Below are 18,837 nucleotides of genomic sequence, written 5' to 3'. Positions count from 1 at the left end.
GCTGAGTTACCTGCCTTTTTAGTTCATAATCATGACAGTAGAATAACTGTAAAATCCAACAAAATCAGAATACTGTTGTTAAAGCAATAGAAAAGGCTTTTTTTAAATAGACAGTCGTAAATGTCTGAGATCAACTTTAATGATTAGTCCTGCTGAATTGTGTGTCCTCTCCACCCTGAACAGTTACTGAATGTTTAGGGGGACTGTGTTTTCCCAGGCTTCTCCACGATGCTGTATACTTTAGCAGGAGGGGGCACTCTGTGTGGTGTGGCCGCCCTTGTGCTTCTCATTGTTTCCACAGCAACGGACTTCTGGATGCAGTATCGGTACTCGGGTAGCTCAGCCAATCAAGGGCTTTGGAGGTTCTGCATCAACCACAAATGCCATGCCCACACCATAACTGTGGGTAAGCACAGCAGGAATTGCCTTTGGATATTTTTGTGTAACTAAACTAACTAAATTAACTCAGCTGTTTAAGATCTGTACGTGTATATTCAGTATGTAATGGTGGTCCTGACCATTATGTGTCCAGCCTTCTGGGATGCTACACGAGCCTTCATGCTGCTGGCGGTGCTTAGCTGTTTTGCTGGTGTGGTGCTAGGCCTAAGCGCCTTCACTAACGGCACCAAGAACAGGAGAGTCCGCACGGGTGGCATCGCTCTGGTCCTATCAGGTAACCCAGGAATGTCAAGGAATACTCCTAACACTGCTGTTGTATTAAACTGTCTCTCAAGTCTGAGACTTTGATATAGTTGGAGTTGATTTGGTGTCACCAAGAGTTTAAGTTCAAGGTAACTTGTAAAATTCTTAGAGGTTATATGAATAGTTTATATGAAATAGGCTTCTCAGAAAATGTGCATCTTTCTTTGTGTGTGTTCTCATGACTAACTCAGTGGAGTTTCATATTGTTTTCTATCCCAGGTTTTCTTTCTTTGCTGGCTTTGGGAATTTACACAGGAGTGACCGTCACTTTCTTTGGAAAACGCTTCCTGGACTGGCGCTTCTCCTGGTCCTACATCATAGGCTGGGTTGCTGTCATTTTGGCTTTTGCAGCAGGTTTGTATTATATTTAAGACATACAGGCCAAATTCACTGTCGGAGAAACGACACAACAAATTGCACCTTTTTGGGGGACGGGGGGTTACTAAGTTAATAATCAGATACTTTGATTTTAGTTTCTGTCAAACATCAAACTTTATGCTTTCTCTTGTATAGAGCAACACTACCTAACACACAGCGTCAACACATTAGTCCAAAGGCTGTAAAATAAATCCAACAAAAGACCTCTGGGTCTCCTGGATTAAAGAAAATGTCCACTAACAGTGACGACCAACAGTCCATGCTTTTAAGTTCTTATCTATCTTGATGCAGCTTTTCTTGACATAGGTTGCTGTGCCTGTCATTCACAGATAATCTAAAAGGCTTCTGTCATTTCCTTTAGGTGTTTTTCAGCTCTGTGCTTACCAACGGACCACCGCAGAGCCTGCTCCTTCAAATAACCCGGACAGCTGAACAAGATCAATTCACTGACTAGCTATAGTACTGTCGCAACGGATGTTGCTGCTGCTGCTGCTGCTATTGATAACTTAAAATGGAATAAATAGAAATCATGGAATCCTCTGTGGTTTCACTGCAGCTCTGATACACATTCAACAAGGTCTTTCTTACTCAACTCCAAAAAATAAGAATCTTACCTTTCTTACCCCCTGCAGATCTCCTTTCACTCTGAAACATATCGTCCTCACCCAGATGTTTTCTTTAATTCATAACTGGAATCATTTCCATCCATTTTCTATATCCGCTTAATGCGTCGGTCTGGTCACGGGGGGGCTGGAGCCTATCCTTATCGGGAGAGAGGTGGGGCACACCCTGGACAGGGCCACACAGAGACAAACAACCACACACACTCACATTGACTTCTAAGGACAATTTTAGAGACTGGAATAATTTCAACATAATTTTTTTTTTTTATCCCACCATGTGAAATGATGACTGGAGGTATAATGAATTTATGTCTAGTAGTTCATTAGTTTCTGAGATATTCTCTACAACATTATGCATTTAAGCCACAAGAATTAAAACACTCCTGCAGCAGGGGTGACTCACATAGAAACGGGAGGTCATTCAGGGTCTTAATTTCCCTGGCACCTGCAAACTTTTAGGATTCTGGTTACATGATGAAAAGCTGGCAGCCATTTGGCTTAGTTATCTCTGGATAATTCACCAGATAATAGCAAAGCGCAAGCAGACTTCAAGATCTAAAGCCAGTCTTGATTTCAGCTATCAATTTCAAATCTGCATTTAGGAAATCCAAAAGACTTCAGTTCCCATCTAGCTTTTAATGTTTTGAATTTATATTAATAGCTAAGCATTGAGGAGTAAGTTAAAATATTAATTCCTCGATTTCTGTGCGAGATGCAAGCAGATCTAACACAGCATGATTGCTTTTACTACTTTCCAATTCATTTGTCCCTCCCAGAGTTAATTTCCTGTTAATACTTACCGAGTGGTGACCAAAAAAAAAGAAGAAAAAAAATGCAGATATTTTATTTTGAAACATTTGCTTTATTTTTAACAATAGCAAAGAGATCTCACAGAGACCACTTTGAATTACACGTAATGCAAATAAATATCCATAGGAACACAATAGAATTAAGGACATTAACAACCGGTACAAAATTATTTACAACACTCTGAATAGTGCAAAACCACACAAATACTGCCCCATCCAGTCATTTGAGGGCAGTGGTTGTGTGTGCTGCCCCCTGGTGGGGGGTAGTAATTGCTGACAGTACTGTATATGGCGTGGCAATAACCTTTGCTCAATATGATAAAGGACTAATGGATGAGGATGTAGCAAAAGTTGACCGATTGACTACGACTCCTCGGAATGAGCTTCCATAATGAGGGTGATTGTTGAGATGTGGTTTGGATATGCATTGTTATGTTATTTTAAAAAAAGATCAAAACAGGGGAAGAAAGAAAAAAAAACAAGCATTTTGAGGAGCCGAGTGCAGGTCTAGTGATTAAAGTCAAGTGAAAAATTGCTTTTTGTCCCCTTTAAAAAGGATTAATGAAGAAACCATCAAAGAGATGCAAAATGTGAAACCCATCATGAGCACTTGACTGTGAAATGACAAGCTGGAACACCTGAAGCCACATGGCAGGTAGCCCACTACCCCTGAGTGAAAACAATACTAAAAAAAAAGTCTTAGCACCATCAGATACCACAGAACGCCAGCGTTGCCATTTCTTCTCAATCCAAACAAGGTGTTTTAGACTGCAACAGGCACGACACATTTTTTTAAAGTGCGCTCGCTCTCTTGAGCCATTCCTCTCACTTACTTCTTTGTTTTTTCTTACACAGTTTGTTCCCCACATACATTAAGCTCCACGTAAAAACTGCACACAAACATGAATTACATTATTTTTCTCCATGCATATTAATTTGTTGCATATTGAAATCTTCATTTTGGGACCACTTGTGTTGCTTTTGAAAACATGGACCTTGCAGCAAATGTTACAAATTCGCCCTTCTAGGTGACAAGAGAAACATTGCATATACACTATCAGTCAAGTGTGAATGACAGCAGACACATGCATTAGAAATACATTATTGGTGCTACTTCAAAATAGCCTGATAATGCTGTTTGGTCCACAAGAGGCCTGTCAAAGAATTTGTACTTTAAACACAGGTGGGTCACTTTCCTGGCAGACAGAACATCAACTAAACATCTGAACCAAGCAGATTTTAAATCTACTCTTGAAGACCAGAGTCCTAGAACAGCGGTTAAGAAAACACGTCTCTGCCTCTGAGACGACAACCTCCTCATAGCCTATGGTACGAAGTACTTGTGCATTGATAATGTATTCATCAAGTAAAGACTGGAGGGAAATTAACCTCTGAGCATTGATCATTAAAACAGTTTTAAATCATGTCAAAGATGAGGAGAGTAATACTGCAATCATTACTTATTGGAGATAGAGAGAAAGGATAAGACCATCAGGAAAGTATCAAGCCTCCGTGGTCTGATCTGCATTTAAGATTTCAGTCATCATTTCAACCCACACCTGATTAGAAAGATTAGAACCATTTGAAGTACCCAAAACTTACTGAATATAAAGATGAAAACAGGACTGAATATACGGTTTAGAAATGGAGGGTTATGTAAGAGATAGAAAAGTCAGCTCTGTGCACTCATGCAAAAGACGTGCACAGTGTGCATCTTTGGCTATGCATAGCACTACGTCTCCAGTGTTGAGGTGCAGTAACAAACACTACAGCAGGCTAACGCTGACTGGTATAGCCCTGTTCAGACTGCATGCTCAGGGAGAATAAGACAAAGGACGACATAAATTCACAGGAGTGGAAAAGTTTCTGAAAGAAAGATGCCCATCAACTTAGCTGATGTGGCACCTTGATGAGTTCGAGCCATTTGGCTTTGGTTTGAACAACAGACACGCTGCAACCAGGCAGCGTGAGCATACATTTGGCTTGGCTCTGTGTGACTGATCTGCGGCATGTCCTTTTGTTTACTGCACTGAGGGGGGGTAATAGCCCTTCAAGTCGACATCTCTGAAATTGCACAGGTTGAACGCTCCACCTCTACGTTAACAGCACAGGCCATCGTGGGAGCAGAGTGTGAGTACATTACAATTTGCCCTCTGGGTTCTGTTGAAATTATTTTCCAATCATGAGTCTCCTTCCGTCACTGAGTGTTATGTGTCTTTGTGATACCTGTCAAAAGATAAGGAAGCAGTTTAGAGCAGCATACCAACAACAAAGACATGCTACTTAAAGTATTTCTTTGAAAGTTAGGCTACACCCATGACAGGAACTTATTTTCCACTGACAGATAAAACAATAAAAAAATAAAAAAAACTACATAGTGATAAATAAGTGAAAACTATACAGTCACATCTCGAGTTACCTGAAAAGGCCATAAATCTTTACAGTTTTAATGAAAAATTACTGTTACTCTAAAAAAGTTAAATTGTGCTGGCAGAGAAAGCGGCTAATGGACCAAGATGAAGAGAAAGGCCAGAATATTATGGCTAACTGCAGGGAAAATGGAAAGGAGGCAGAACAATGTTGACAAAAATGTACACGAATCTATGAAAAGAAAGTGGTGGGAGGTGATTAATGTAGAATGTGGCTTGTTTTAGTTTGCTCATTAGGATTTCACTTTTGTTTTAGAGTCCCTGAGGGAACGGGGCGATACTCGGTAAACATTCTACGTAATTTGCTACATAAAGAGTTTCGGTACATTAGTTAGGTGAACAATATTATTCTCATTCCTCTGTGAATCTGCAGTTTAGATTGCCAATATGGCATAGAAAATACAGAAAAGAGGTCCACGCTGGGCTTTCCAATGAAAAGACAACCATCTGACCACTAGGTGGCAGTAATGTGACGAGTTTGACACTTACTACAAGCTCAGTCATATTTTTTGGGGAAACAAACAGGACAAACTTTCCTGGGTCCCATTTTAATTACAAAGTGGATGTGAGACATTGTTGAACTAAAAATCTATGAAATGCTTCCCACAGAAGACTAAAATCAAAGTAGAGACAACTTACCCGCTCTGTAAAGTGAACTCAGGCAATGCGCCAAGGGATGTAAGCTGTTCCTCCAGGGCCACAATACGCAAACCAATGTAGCCAGACGACAGCAACAGCAGCACAACCCTGCAACATAGACAAAGATCAGACAATAGGTTCAGTCTGGTGCCAGCTGGACCAGAGTGGTCATTCTAAACCAATTGCATGCTCAATGGAGACTTTACAATACAGATAAGTAGATTAAGAAACCACTGGCTTTAAAAGGCAGACATGCAAATGTTTGCTCTAATGCAGTGTCTGACATCACAAAAGTGAACAGGTTAGATTCTCATCGAGGTAAGACTTTGGAAGATAATCTGGCTGATGAGGAGGTGAAGTTTGTAAACCTTTGCTTTCACAGGTTTTTACTTTGAAAGTGATAAACAGAGATTAGCTTATAGGTAGATAAGGCCCTGGATTAAAGGGGATCTTGGAGAATCGACGGAACAGACGAGAGACGACTTACAAAATCAAGTAAATGAAGAGGAGGGTGTTGAGGGTGCTGGCCTCTCTCTGAACCAGCAGAGACTTTGCTTTTTCAGTCACATTCCAGACCCACGATCCTCCTGAAAAGTGAAAGGAAAAGGAAACATAACATGAACATCATGGCTATATCAGAAACCTCATCGACATAATGATGATCATTACATTTAAAAAAAGAAACCGTGTATTCCATGAATATGTAAGAATATTATTGACCTGAGAACACAATCTAGAAGCCCCTTAAAATGCCAAAAATGATGGACATCCATCTTTTCAATTGGTTGGGCAGAGTTTTAGACATAAACTGGGAACTAATGCCAACTACCAACCCCTGTGTGAGTGTGTGTATTACCTGACTCTGACAGCTCCTCTGAGGAGTCGTCATCACTTTGCTGCGTGTGCAAGCTCTTGAAAGTTGAGCCTTTTCCAGTAGGCACTGCCTCTACAGAGGGAAGAGATAAAGGAAAAAGAAATCAATGTTAATACACTTTGAACCTTGCGTGTCTACCGTCGAGAACAGAAAAGAGAGCATAAGATAAGACCAAAACAAGCTTTTTGCTGTGTGTGTGGCTTTGACAACCACTGATCATTACAAATGTACTGTATGAGAAATTGCAACATCCTGGGTCATCTACGAATATTTCTCCATCATACATAATGATTCTATGCATCTGTAACTTCTACTATGTGAACTATTTGTTACCTGACAGGTTAACACAGTGTTCAGCACTGAAATCTTACCTCTGTGAGGTCTCTGCGGAGTCTGGTCCTGTAAAGACTGAGTTTCAGAACCGTCCAAGTGGTCGAAGCTGTCTTCCAAACTGGACTGACTGGAATTCTGTTCATGAGAAACGAAGGGTCACAATTTCAGAGTCGACCGGTTCAGATGGGAGGGAGGGGGGGGTCACATATACAATATGAGCCCATAATAATACTCTACATCATGTATGCTGACCTCTATGATAATAAGTTAACCATGTATATTTTTCACAAAGGAGGAAAAGGGCTCTCACCACAAGTTTGCTCTTGTCAAAGCTGTTTTCGCCTGAGGAGAAGATGGGGCTACTATTTGTGCTGCCATCCTGTAACAGAAAATCAAAAGATCATACAATGATGTTATTGCCTTAAGATTAAGAGAGATTTCAATTATACAAATAAACAAACAGCCACCTCAAGCTCTAATTTAAAGTTGCACTTTAACAAAAAAATGGCACTGATTTGCCATGTTTTCACAGCTTAGTATCTGAAACCATGCATTTTTACAGCCTTATTAAAAACAAACTTAGCAACAAATCTGATCCCAATTGGTGAGAATATCAGTGAAGTTACTCTCAAAAGAGGTTTTGATAAACTGTAGCACTGCTAATTTTTGGGTACTGTGGAATGTTTGAGCTGAGCCTCTCACCTCTATCTGGGGACAGACTGAGCGCAGCAGCTTGTAACATGATTCTCTGTTCCTCAGCGACACAAACAGGTACTGAACAATGAGAAGGAAAAGAAGGAGAAAAAGAGGAAATGTTAGCCGCCTACCTATCAGGAAACCTAAAAGCGTAAAAACCCACCACGTCATAGATTGTATCGCACACGCAGCAAAGTTCAATGTTGCTGAACAAAAGTCACTTCTGAGCATGACGACAGACTGTATGGCTTTAAAACATTATGTGGGGCTAAAGGGGAGAGACTGACCTTGTCTCCTTCTGTGGTACGAAGTGACAAAGCATTCGGTACCAGCAACGCTGTATTCTGCTTCTTCACCATGTGGATGCAGGAAACTGGAATCACTACCTGCAAAAGCACAAAGCCGTACATAAAAGGTCAGACTTAGAAGTCGGTCAAGCCAAACATTGGGCTAAAAAAAATTTAAAAAAAGAAAGAAAATTTTAGGCCTGGTCTGAGTTGATGCCTACCTTAGTGTCCTTGAGCAAAACGGAGGAATAGAAACAGGCGTGGGTGTCAGTGATGTACAGCCGACCATGGTAGGGCACCTCCCTCTGCAGGGCACAGATGTACGCTGTAGGGAGCAAACCTTTTCAGTTACATACAGACCTCCATTATCAGCTGAATCATCTATACTGGTTCATTTTTACCCACCGTGTATCAAGTCCTCAGTCTCAGGAATGTCTGGAAACAACTTGTGGAATGTCTTGTTGTGCTTTGTGAAACTCTGGAAAGACAAGATCGTTCTTTTGAATTTAAATCCAAATGTCCCTCGGTACCCTAAAAAGTAACAGAAATGTGTAGTTCCCACGTAAAAAGTCTATTTGCTAAAGTTAACTTACACTTCGTGTGCTGGGGCCCTCCACCTTCTCAAAGACTCTGCTGTCGACATCGAACGTCTCAGACCTGCTGACACAAAGAGCTCACTTGTCAGTTTAAAATAAACCTGGTTCCAGTAAGATTGCGTTAATGTGTTAAGATACAGATTGCAACATGAATACACTCTTCTGTTTAATACATTTTCATCACACTGTGGTACAATTCTCCTTCACCTCATTGAACCCGAAGAGAAAAGCAGTTCGGGGTGCTGTCAGCAGACAGTTTAAATACTGTAAGAAAGCTAAAGAAATCTGTACGTTCCAAAAGGGGCCTATGAGGGCGGAGCAGGATGGGCAAAATAAAATGATTCCTTATATTTTCTCTGACAGTGGTGGCCTTTTTTTTTTTTTTTTTTTTTTAAAACAGCGGGAGGGCAAAACTGCTTAAGAGGCATCAGCGTGTCGCCTATGACCACACAGATAAGAAAAGGGAGAAATGTAATCATAACCTTCATCGCTACTTTATCATTTTTACTTCAAACGGCTATCACAGATCTATTTCAAACATCTGAATCATGTGAGGAGGCTGTCAGCTTTACAAGGCCTGTGCAGTCATGTGTGTGTCACGACTGCACAACAGCTGAGAGTCGGGTCGGGTCTTGTGATGCATGTTAGGAATAGCTGAGAGTTTCCAATACAGCATATGTGATTTTAAAGTAGCATTTATTGTCTTATAATACCACCACATATGGACGTGAAGATTATTCAAATTTAAGATAAATTGACGCTGTATGTTCGGAGAATGTAGAATATTCTGACATCGTCTCTAGGTCCACACACTTCTTGTGCTTTTGTAAACGATCCAATTCACCTCCGGGAGTCCTACCTGATGGCTACTTGTCTTGTGAGGGTTTTGTGCTGTTGCTGGATCTCAAGCTGGGCTGCCTCTAAACTCAAGGCTTTCCTCGTCTCCACCTTCTTGATCCCCCCATTGCTCAGACTGCTCCTGCTTTTCTTTGATTTGGCTGGCAGCCCGCCACCACTGCTCTCGACTGGGTAGCTGCTGCTGCTAAAGAGGGGGAAACAACACAGTGATTTAGCCAAATGCTAAAGATTTTAGCACTTGCATGTACATGTACAATTAGCATGGAGAACGCTTTGTGGGAGAGTTACTGTGAAGACAGACATGCCACAACATGATTACTTGCAATATAACTAGTATGTGATGCAGATCAACCACTGAAAACACTCATTGCCTCTGTGAAAAAGTACATTCAGACATAGCACTAAGATCTACCACAGTCATTTCACAGGAAGTGAAACACTTGTGGTCAAGGCTTTTTCACATCAAAATAAAAACCAGAGGAAATCATTGGAAAGCAACCGCAACCTATGAGTGTCCACTTAAAAACACCAATCACCTGTGGAATCTAGTCAAAGAAAAATAGATCACTGATCCTGTTCTGAATTAAGTCCGTACAGACGGGATAACGTCTAACTGACAAAGGGTTTATCTTTACAATGAGCTGGAAATATGTACATCATTCTCTTAAAGAAAACTTTTATTGATGCATGTTATGTCACCACACAAGACAGTTTAAACGCACTTCCTGGCTGTTTTATGAGCTTCTCTGTGCATGTTCTACAGCTGACAAACCTAAACAAATACAGCACATCTATAAAGCGGGAAAAAGGAGTGTTCCATAAAAGGCAGGTTGCAGTTATTATGGGTCGTTGAGGTCTGTAACCTGTCCTTGACCAGTACAAGTCACGATTTACTGAAAGGTCTCCTCAAAGATAACACGAGTACACGTCCATAAACACGCTTCCCATAACTGATGACACATAACTCATAGCATAGGCTCAATGTGAGACTTGGAGAAGATCTTCTATCTCGACTGATAAATATCAAAGAGCAAATCAACTTGAACACAACTGCCAGAAATGGAAATCAACGAAACAACTTACCTGCTAAATTTAAATCGCTTTGATGAACGAAAACTCATGTACCTACTGACAGTAGGCATTTCCCGTTCTTACAAACCAAAAATAAAAAGCTTCTTAGTGACTTTCTTTTATGAGCTACACTCACCGGCCTCAGGTAAAACCACAACAAAAAGATTTAAAAAAAAAAAAAAAAGTAATTACAAAGAACTAAAAAAAGGTTTTTTGTTCTTTACGTGTTGTTTTGCTATTCAAGTTCTTTGCCACATCCTGGCAGAAAAAGAAGCTGCTGCTGTGTTGCTGTATGAATGTGCTTGTAGAGAGGAAGCCACTTTGTGTTGAAAGTGGTGTGACACTCCGTAGTGGCTGACGTCAAACTTAGGCACTCCCCCAAAGCCCTTAAGCATGAAAAAGACCAATACACACGACCCCTTCTCTCTCCTCCCTCTTACACAAAGACACACACGAACTGGAATGCACCACAGGCACAGACACGTATGAGAAGAACGAGGCCCATCCCACAAAATATTCCACCAAGCCACGAAAATCACATCTACATTAATCTTTTGGAACAAAGTGGATATGACAGTTCTGTGTAAAAATAAGTAAGCAAGTACAATTCTTGTGAAGTGCTCAGACTACACAATCTGATTCCATGTAGGGGTGCTTCAATATCCGCACCTTCTTTAATTAATCAAATGCCAACAATGGAAAATTTCTTCCCACAGCTCAGTCAGTAGTCTTTAAGATCTACTGCAGTCAAACTCATCTCCCCTGAAAATTACTATTGTTCCTCAGAGTCACCTGAGGAACCAGAGAAAAGATAAGACAGAGAAGGAACAAAAGAAATGTTGTGCAACTTTACCCATCTGTACCTGCTTTGATTGACAGTCGAGTGGCAGCCATCTTAAAAGCACATTTAAAAAAAACGACTTGTACTCGTCAATGTTAAGAAATCTAAAATCTGCTTTTGACTCTTAAGATGTAGCTGTAGCTTCTTTCTCCGGGAAAAACTTACGAAACCCTTATCTCCCTGGTTGCCTTATTGTTAACACTTGTGAAAGACAGCCATTGTGGGTGGAGACTCTGCCAAAGCCAGAGAGAGAACAGTTTCATAACCCGCGTTTAAAGGTTAGCCAGGTGTGCATGATTAAACACGACCCAGTTCTGTTTAGCAGCAGGATAAAATAGGCAGTGTTTTGATGCAATCACGCTCTCTTAACATCTGTTTCTTTAATTAGTCAGGACAGGTTATGACCCGTGAGAAAGTTAAAGCTGCTTCTTTTTAAACATACAGAAAGCTGCAGTGTTCCATTAGGATGTGCTGTATTCATACACAGCTGAAACTTTAGTTTTCTATGATACTTTTACTTCTAAGTCCCTAAATATTACTTTGATGAGGGACGCTAGGGTTCTAATTACTGCACTCTCACCAAAACAGCAAGATTAAAAAAATTTTTTAATAAAAACCTGATTAATAGCAATCAACCTTTAAATTCTCCAGTTCAATAAGGATGTTCCAAGAAATTACTATTAATGTCATTATTCTGGTCCTATAACTGCATAACTTTAACCATGGATGAATGGTAATAACAATTAAAATCCGCAGATAACTAAATAAATAATCAATTGTAACATCCAATGTTATTTCAAGTCTGTACATTTCATGCCAAGGACAACTGTCCCGAGTGACCATGACAGTGTTCAAAGCCATCTAAGTCGGATGGGTAAGTCTCACCGGGGGGAGAAGAAGATCACCAGATGACAACAATAAGGAAGAAAACTTATCAAAGAATAAAATGTCCTGCACAACAGTGGCGTCTCTAAAGTGCCTCACGACATTTACCGAGCAGGAGGAGGCCTGTAGAGGCGTGTGCTGTTCACACGGAGAACATAACCTCTGACCTACTTTGCTGTTCAAGTCTGAATTACAAACTAATAAAAAGAAACAGGAAGAGAAAAGACTAATCGAGTCTTGCTTTGTCCCCACCCAACATTTCAAAAGGAGCACAGGGATACCAGCAGATTGCAGGAAGTTATTAATCACTATTAAAAGTTGTCTGCTTCCTAAAGCCCAAACAACAACCTCTCTTGAAGTTGTATTTTTTTGACAGATACTTTAGTCTGATCTCCTCATTTGCTTCAGTTTGGGCAACTAAGGAAACACAAATAATTCATCACAGACTTGGTCTTGATGCTGTCAGACTAACTTTTTCACAGGACTTTCAGATGATCTATAAGAAATCAAAAAGGTAAGGATTGTTGGTCACAAACGCATATTTAAACTGATGTGATGACAAGAGAAAAGGGAAAAAGGTTGCTCCCACGGGTCAGCGCAAAAAAGTTCCAGCTGTTATTAGAAAGTAGATATTTTACCTTTTCGGATCCAGAGAGCAACCGACATCAACTGAAGCACCCCGTTGGTTCGGCAAGTCTTTCCCTTTCTCCATGACCAACTAAATTTCTCTTATCTGTTCCCCAAATAGCCAAAAAAAGCTTCTGGCCACCTCTGGAAAAAGACAGCTGAATGACAGAGTATGACAGTGCCTTATGCACTTATACCCGTAGCAGCCAACTCAGATGGGAGTAAAGGTCTTTCTTCCGAAGACTGTTGAAATCATAAAATTGCACAGCATAAAGATAAAGCCACAGCTGGAAATACACTGTAAACCAAGTATCAAGTGAAATAATCTAAATTAAGAAGATATATATATATATTAAAAAAAGAAAAAAGAAAAAATGAGCAAGAGCAAGAGTTTTTCAGTTTTAAACCCAAAATCCTCTCACAGCCTTCGTCCACTCTGGTGCTGCATTAAATAGTGTTGTTGTGGAAACTGGTAACAGTGGGAGGTAGTCGGTGGACATGTGGGGGTTGAGAGAAACACTACAAGCCTATTCTTGGTTTGGAAAACCTATCCACAGAATTCAATACCCTATTCTCATCACCAACAGGGAGATCACTTTAAAAGCATCAAGTACAATATGCATGACAATAGCTGGCTTAGCCTTTGTGGAGGCTGTAAATGGGGCAATGGAGCACAAGAACAGCTGTTTGACAGCAGGAAACATTAAAAGCTTGGAAAACCCAATCCAAAACACACATATATATATATATATATATATACACACACACACGTTAATGTAAATGTACTAAAATGGTTTCATTTGCATATCTTGGCTGGAAGTTACTCCTCCTCAGCAGTTAATTTCCATACTCAACACGTCACCATCTGTGAACTCAAAGGGAATCCAATTGCCCATGTGACATAAGTCCTACTTGAATCATTGTGAACCACCGACTAACCTCTCTCTCGTCTCAACATCAACGGCCACATTCTCACTGTAAACGAGTAGCAATTACCAACTGGATGAAAAAGTCCTTGAGCCAACATCCATTTGTCTTGGATACAAACACTAAAATCTAAAAGTAGGGTTGCATGCTATATCCACAAATCTTATTGGCTCAATGAGCGGGCCCATGGGCCACCGTTTTATCTGTTAATCAATACAAAATTTCACTTTCTTAACCGCAAAATATTAAATTACTGTGACATAAAGTTGACTTGAAAGCAGGAAAAAGCAAGCTGGATATATAACTGAATGTAATGTATACATAAAAAATATTTGCAACATAATCTGAGTAGGCAAAAGGTCACTTCTTAACAAACAGTACACTGATAGTGACATCATACATTGAGTAAGCTCTCCAAAAAGCAATATGAACTTTTATCTACAGTAAGACTTGGACAATATTTTTGAAGAAGATCAAGATTATTTTTATCTTCCTGAAAAAGCACTTAAGCCTAAAATCCTCTATAATTTAAAGAAATAACGAGCATAAATATACAGTATGTTTTAAGGCTCTGAGGTCTTGCCATGACTGAGGTGGAGACTAGTTTCTCAAGCACAGGACATTCCAGTCAGCATATTAACTCCTTGGGGTGGAAAGATCCAATGCTTTCATTTTGTGTCTCACGTTGGGACAGATGATCCCAGGAGTCCTGCTCCAGGCATCAGTTATGTCAGCTGGTCTGCAGTGCTAGCACCCCGAAGACAAAGTTGCATCTATGCAGAATCCTTCCCACAACCGACGCTGCCGCCGTTACAACGTGAGTCCTCAGCTGGCATGTGAGGCTTGCACAAGCTTTACACCCCACGCAGTTTGAGAGCACCCTCTCCTGGACAGTTAAGGACTGCTTTTAAACACCATCACCATTTCGGAACTCACCATCTACTAACACAAAGATAATCCAACTGCACCTATTCCCGTTCATCCATTCAAAATCGGTTTGTTCCACAGCAAAACTGATCGTTGCAGCTGTGTTTCCTCACACCAAATCGAACAGTTAAGTTATTCAAATCAATCAATGACTTTAACACTAAACGCATCATGGCAATGACAACATGGTGTTCATAAACAATTAAAATAGAATACTTTATTCATCCCCCAGTGGGGGAAATTCAAAAGAGGAATAATATGACTTTATTTACACCCATGTTCAAGTCATCACTACGAACAAAGCAGAAAAGCTGAGAAAAATCAAAAAAGGATATCTTCAATGAACTGTAAATATGTAGGAGCTTACTGTATTGAGGGCAGTTATTAATGACAGGGAAAGGAACCTGAGATCAAGGCAAAATAACAGTTTGTGGCCCCTTGCCAGGGTTTCACAGCAGGAAACTATGTATGAGTGCCAAGTGGAACAGAAAGTCCAACTGTTTGCATGCGTTTCTGAATAAGTGTGTGTGTGTGTTCTGAGTAGGAAGTCATGTGGCTTTGTGCATGCAGCATCTCCCCAGACTTCCTCAATGCAAACAGAGCACAGAGACAGTGTCTTTCTTCAAACTGACTGTATGGTGACAAGGCATGTTTACAAAGGAAATAGTGTGACGGTGGGGGCTGCAATAACCCATATGGGTTTCAAAAATCATAAAATACTAAAGCAAACCATTGTACTGAACTGGAAGCTCAATTTGAGGGAATAAAACTCAGTTAGGTTCTAAAAAAATGGCTCATCTCTTGTAGTCTTAGAAATCGGGTAATAACCAGTTGATGACCAACATGCTATCCTCTTAAAACTTTGACACACTGCCTGTTAAATGACAAAGCGGAAAGCCTTATCTCTGCATTATGAAGGGTAAAAATTAATCTGCAGTAGATGTTAATGATAAGCAACAGTTTGCTGAACATACACAACAGATCTACACCTCATGTTCTTGAGCATACTTCTATATCATATCAACATAAATTGTGATCCAATTCATTCAAAAGGATAACATTTGTTAGAAGCAATTCAATTGAGTCGTTCACACTTGTACACTGGCTTGTAAAGTACAAAAAACTCTGCTCACACATTGCTCACACAGAGAAAGTGAAAACAGCAAATAGTACACATCAATAACAGCAGTTTGTTTGCCTCAGAGAGGCACCATCAAAAAGTACAAAAAAGTAAGCTTTAATCCCACTTTTAGATGAGCCTCAGAAAAGCTTTGTGTCTGAAATAAGAATAACCTATAGGAACAACTTGTAGTGGAATTCAGCAGGCCACTGCAAGTAACAGATGTGAAACAGCTAAGAAGAATATAGCTTTTTTCTCTTGGCTGTGTTACAAGGGCAGTGGGGTTGTCTTTAGCAATAGTCTGACAGAAGCAACACATAACTTCAACCCTGACCAGATGGGTAGTTTGCAACCCTCCATTAAGCGATAAACAGTCCTGCAGATGTGGTTTTCATCCTCCAACTTGGGTTTTCTCTCCAAGTATGGACACATATCATAATTTAAACCCACAGAGTTTTCACAGCCCACAGCAGCAATGAAGCTCTGTCCTGGGAGCATCTTCCTGGAGCCAACAGGACGCCTGCAAAGCTGCCCCACCCAGCCTATTTTAAGATACTCCAATTCAAGAAGCTTTGCAGCTGTACCAGGTTCTTCCAGGCAATTCATATTTTTCTGACAGCGCGCTGTGTGAACCTGCACACAAAGCAACTTATAATGAGCTTGTAAGCAGATGCTCAGTTAAGGCCTGCTGTGCACTTCCCATCATCATCAACTGTGTTCCTTTAAAATGTATTCATTTGAAAATGTCACCTTTAATCTGGAGATTGACGGGAAAGTATACCAGGGAATTAAATCACTTTAGGTGGTTGCTGCATTTATAAGGTAAGAGCATTAGCTCATTTAAGCCTTCCCATCATAACAAATGTGCTTATGTAGTGGAAACTGATAATCACCCACCATGCTACACAGCAGACACACCATAACTGTACTGATAACCAGCACGCCACTTCTGATTGGCAGGGCTCTTACACTTCAGCAAATGGCTATCTATGGGGAGGAATGTTAAAGGCAAAGCTCAGAGGACAGGAAGTACCAACAGTGAGATTCTGGGAGCATTTATATAACACTATGTACCACCTGTGGTTGACTCATGGGGTCTAAAAATAAGCTGTCCTGTGAAAACATAATGTACGTACTGTCCAATGTTTGACAAGTGTGTGCACGCATGTTTCTCTTCATGTACAAAGTACACACCACACTGTCTTTGTAAATGCTTATGTAGTGATATTCACATGGTAAAGTGTAAAGCTTGACAACTGTGGAACCAAACAGGCCTGGATTAATAATGATTGAACAACAAATGTTGATGGAAAGCCAACCCACATGGGGGTTGGATGAAGTCATGATTTCTGAGTAGTAGGCAAAGGCTAGATTAACAGACCAAATCTGGACCAGCTTTTCCTTACACCATTTCCTACATGCAATGCCGCTCATTTAAAATGACTGGATTACCCAGCTACTACAGACAAAAATAACACGCATAACACAACCAGGCAATACTGGATACTGGACAATCCTTGTATTATTGGGAATTACCAGACTGAGAAACGTTTCAAATTAAACACCCTACCCCAGGGTCTGTAGATGCACTTTAAGAAACTGCTTGCGCTAAGTTATATTGAATAACAGGGGGGAAAAAAAAATCTGACGACTTCAAAGTCTGCCTTTACACATGTCACCATGGTCAGGTGCTTAGGTCACCAGTTCAATCACTGAATAAGCTAACGACATTGGAATCATACTAGAGGCACAGTGCAGATTTCCCTGTGTTGCTTAAGCAAATCAACGATAACAGCAGATAAAACCCAATAACCACCACCGTATGTAGTCACGAGTAGCCTATTTTAGATCTAAACTTAAGACAATTCAAATTAAACTTACGCATTCATATCAGGTGTATTTAAAAACCAACACATCCTCAGCCTGGCTAGCATGCTAGCAGCTTGTACCACAGGGAAATGTACTCTTTGGCATGTTTTTACGTAAAATAACATCTTAAAAAATATTTCGTAGTCCAATATTTAACAGTATATTAAAATTATCCCCAACGATCAAATGTTGTCAGTCAGGATGTTATCAGCAAATAAACGCTAAGCGTTAGCATCCACCTTGTTGATGATGCTCACCGGCAGATAGCGGTTCAGCTAGCAACATTAATTCCGCCTACCTCTCCTTCATGAAGTGCTTTATTCTGACGATGGCCTTCTCGTCAATCTTCCGAAGAAAGGTTTTCAACCTCTCTCTTTTGTTTTCGAGCATTCTCCCCTCAGCCAGTGGTGGTCGGTTCGTGTTGAAACGACTCTCCACGCCAAACTCCACCGTTCTTCTTTAGCTTCTGCTCTTTTTTTCTCTCACTTCTCACTTCATCCACGGCTGATTAGGATAATGATCCTAAATCGGACCAAGTCAGACAACCAATCACAATCGACAACGACCTGAGAAAAAATAGTCATGTCAGACCTGTCATCCAATCAGATTGGGGTAGTTGGCTCACACCAACCGCCCATTGCCTTATTTGGCAGTTGGGCTGTCCCTGCCTTGAGACCTATATAAAGCAGGGCCTGTTATTACTGTGCTTGTGTTGGCCTTTTAATGTGTAATTTTGTCGAAAATGAGACTTATCACGTGTTATGGGGATAGGGCACAGTATTTTAAAAACACTCGTCCATTCTCCACATCACTATAAACATTATCTGTTTGAGAGGAACACTGTCATTGTTACATATACCTGGGTGGGGCAATACTCTACTGTTTTGCATACTGCTTTTCATGCAGAAAGCTTACAGTTACTGCATGGTGGTTTGAATTAGCATAAACCCTAATGTTACGAATGATAACAATAAATAGTATTTGCAGTTGCCTGATTAAATTGCTTCTTTTGTAAGTTAAGATTTGATTAAATATATTTGCTTTTATACTACCACGAATGATTCTACTGCTTTAAAAAGAGCACCTGTTAGTAACTAATTACTTTTAAAAGTTAAAAGCCGACAGAGTTTATAAAGTAAAATCTGAATTCAGCTTCATCATATAGCAAAGTCTCAACTCCTTATTGATTAGCTTCCTGCCCTTATTGGTAAGAGAAAAAGGTAACATTTGGTGCAACAAATGGCAATGACTTTCACCCACTGTACAATCACCAGACTGATATCACAAGGCCAAACTTTAGGCTGGCAGCTGTCAGTTCACATTGTAGTCACACTGTATAACTGCAG

General features: G+C 40.3%; 2 protein-coding genes across 10 annotated transcripts; one reads left to right on the top strand and one right to left on the bottom strand.

Moving 5' to 3' along the window:
• The first annotated feature begins 228 nt into the window (after nt 1-228).
• Nucleotides 229-1,512, top strand: lim2.2 (lens intrinsic membrane protein 2.2). Its single transcript, XM_072388674.1, has 4 exons — nt 229-406; nt 533-673; nt 922-1,056; nt 1,442-1,512. Exons 1-4 carry the CDS (start codon nt 229-231, stop codon nt 1,510-1,512), a joined length of 525 nt encoding a protein of 174 aa, XP_072244775.1.
• A 1,032-nt stretch (nt 1,513-2,544) lies between these two features.
• Nucleotides 2,545-18,006, bottom strand: LOC140311789 (GRAM domain-containing protein 2B). Of its 9 annotated transcripts, none has more exons than XM_072389318.1 (13): nt 17,790-18,006; nt 9,226-9,408; nt 8,364-8,427; nt 8,176-8,248; nt 7,992-8,095; nt 7,771-7,869; nt 7,490-7,561; nt 7,098-7,166; nt 6,826-6,922; nt 6,437-6,526; nt 6,068-6,167; nt 5,581-5,688; nt 2,545-4,738 (listed from the first exon to the last, which is right to left on the bottom strand). In XM_072389318.1, exons 1-13 carry the CDS (start codon nt 17,879-17,881, stop codon nt 4,720-4,722), a joined length of 1,170 nt encoding a protein of 389 aa, XP_072245419.1. In that variant the 5' UTR covers nt 17,882-18,006; the 3' UTR covers nt 2,545-4,719. The 9 variants fall into 9 exon arrangements, with proteins under 9 accessions (XP_072245419.1, XP_072245420.1, XP_072245422.1 ...); XM_072389319.1 differs by having other exon boundaries at nt 9,226-9,405; XM_072389321.1 differs by having other exon boundaries at nt 9,226-9,399.
• Nucleotides 18,007-18,837: the final 831 nt, after the last annotated feature.

The sequence above is a fragment of the Leuresthes tenuis genome, unplaced genomic scaffold (assembly GCF_036924035.1).
Source record: "Leuresthes tenuis unplaced genomic scaffold, fLeuTen1.0.hap1 SCAF_7, whole genome shotgun sequence".
Taxonomy (NCBI): Eukaryota; Metazoa; Chordata; class Actinopteri; order Atheriniformes; family Atherinopsidae; genus Leuresthes; species Leuresthes tenuis.
Note: the sequence above shows the minus strand (reverse complement) of the source record. Positions and strands in the feature narration are given on the sequence as shown.

Coding starts and splice junctions, on each gene's coding strand:
- lim2.2 (XM_072388674.1), top strand. CDS start 229: ATGCTGTATACTTTAGCAGGAGGGGGCACTCTGTGTGGTGTGGCCGCC. Junction 407..532: donor TGCCCACACCATAACTGTGG/GTAAGCACAGCA, acceptor TTATGTGTCCAG/CCTTCTGGGATGCTACACGA. Junction 674..921: donor CATCGCTCTGGTCCTATCAG/GTAACCCAGGAA, acceptor TTTCTATCCCAG/GTTTTCTTTCTTTGCTGGCT.
- LOC140311789 (XM_072389318.1), bottom strand. CDS start 17,881: ATGCTCGAAAACAAAAGAGAGAGGTTGAAAACCTTTCTTCGGAAGATT. Junction 8,249..8,363: donor AGGGCCCCAGCACACGAAGT/GTAAGTTAACTT, acceptor TTGTCTTTCCAG/AGTTTCACAAAGCACAACAA. Junction 7,167..7,489: donor CAGTCTGTCCCCAGATAGAG/GTGAGAGGCTCA, acceptor TTTCTGTTACAG/GATGGCAGCACAAATAGTAG.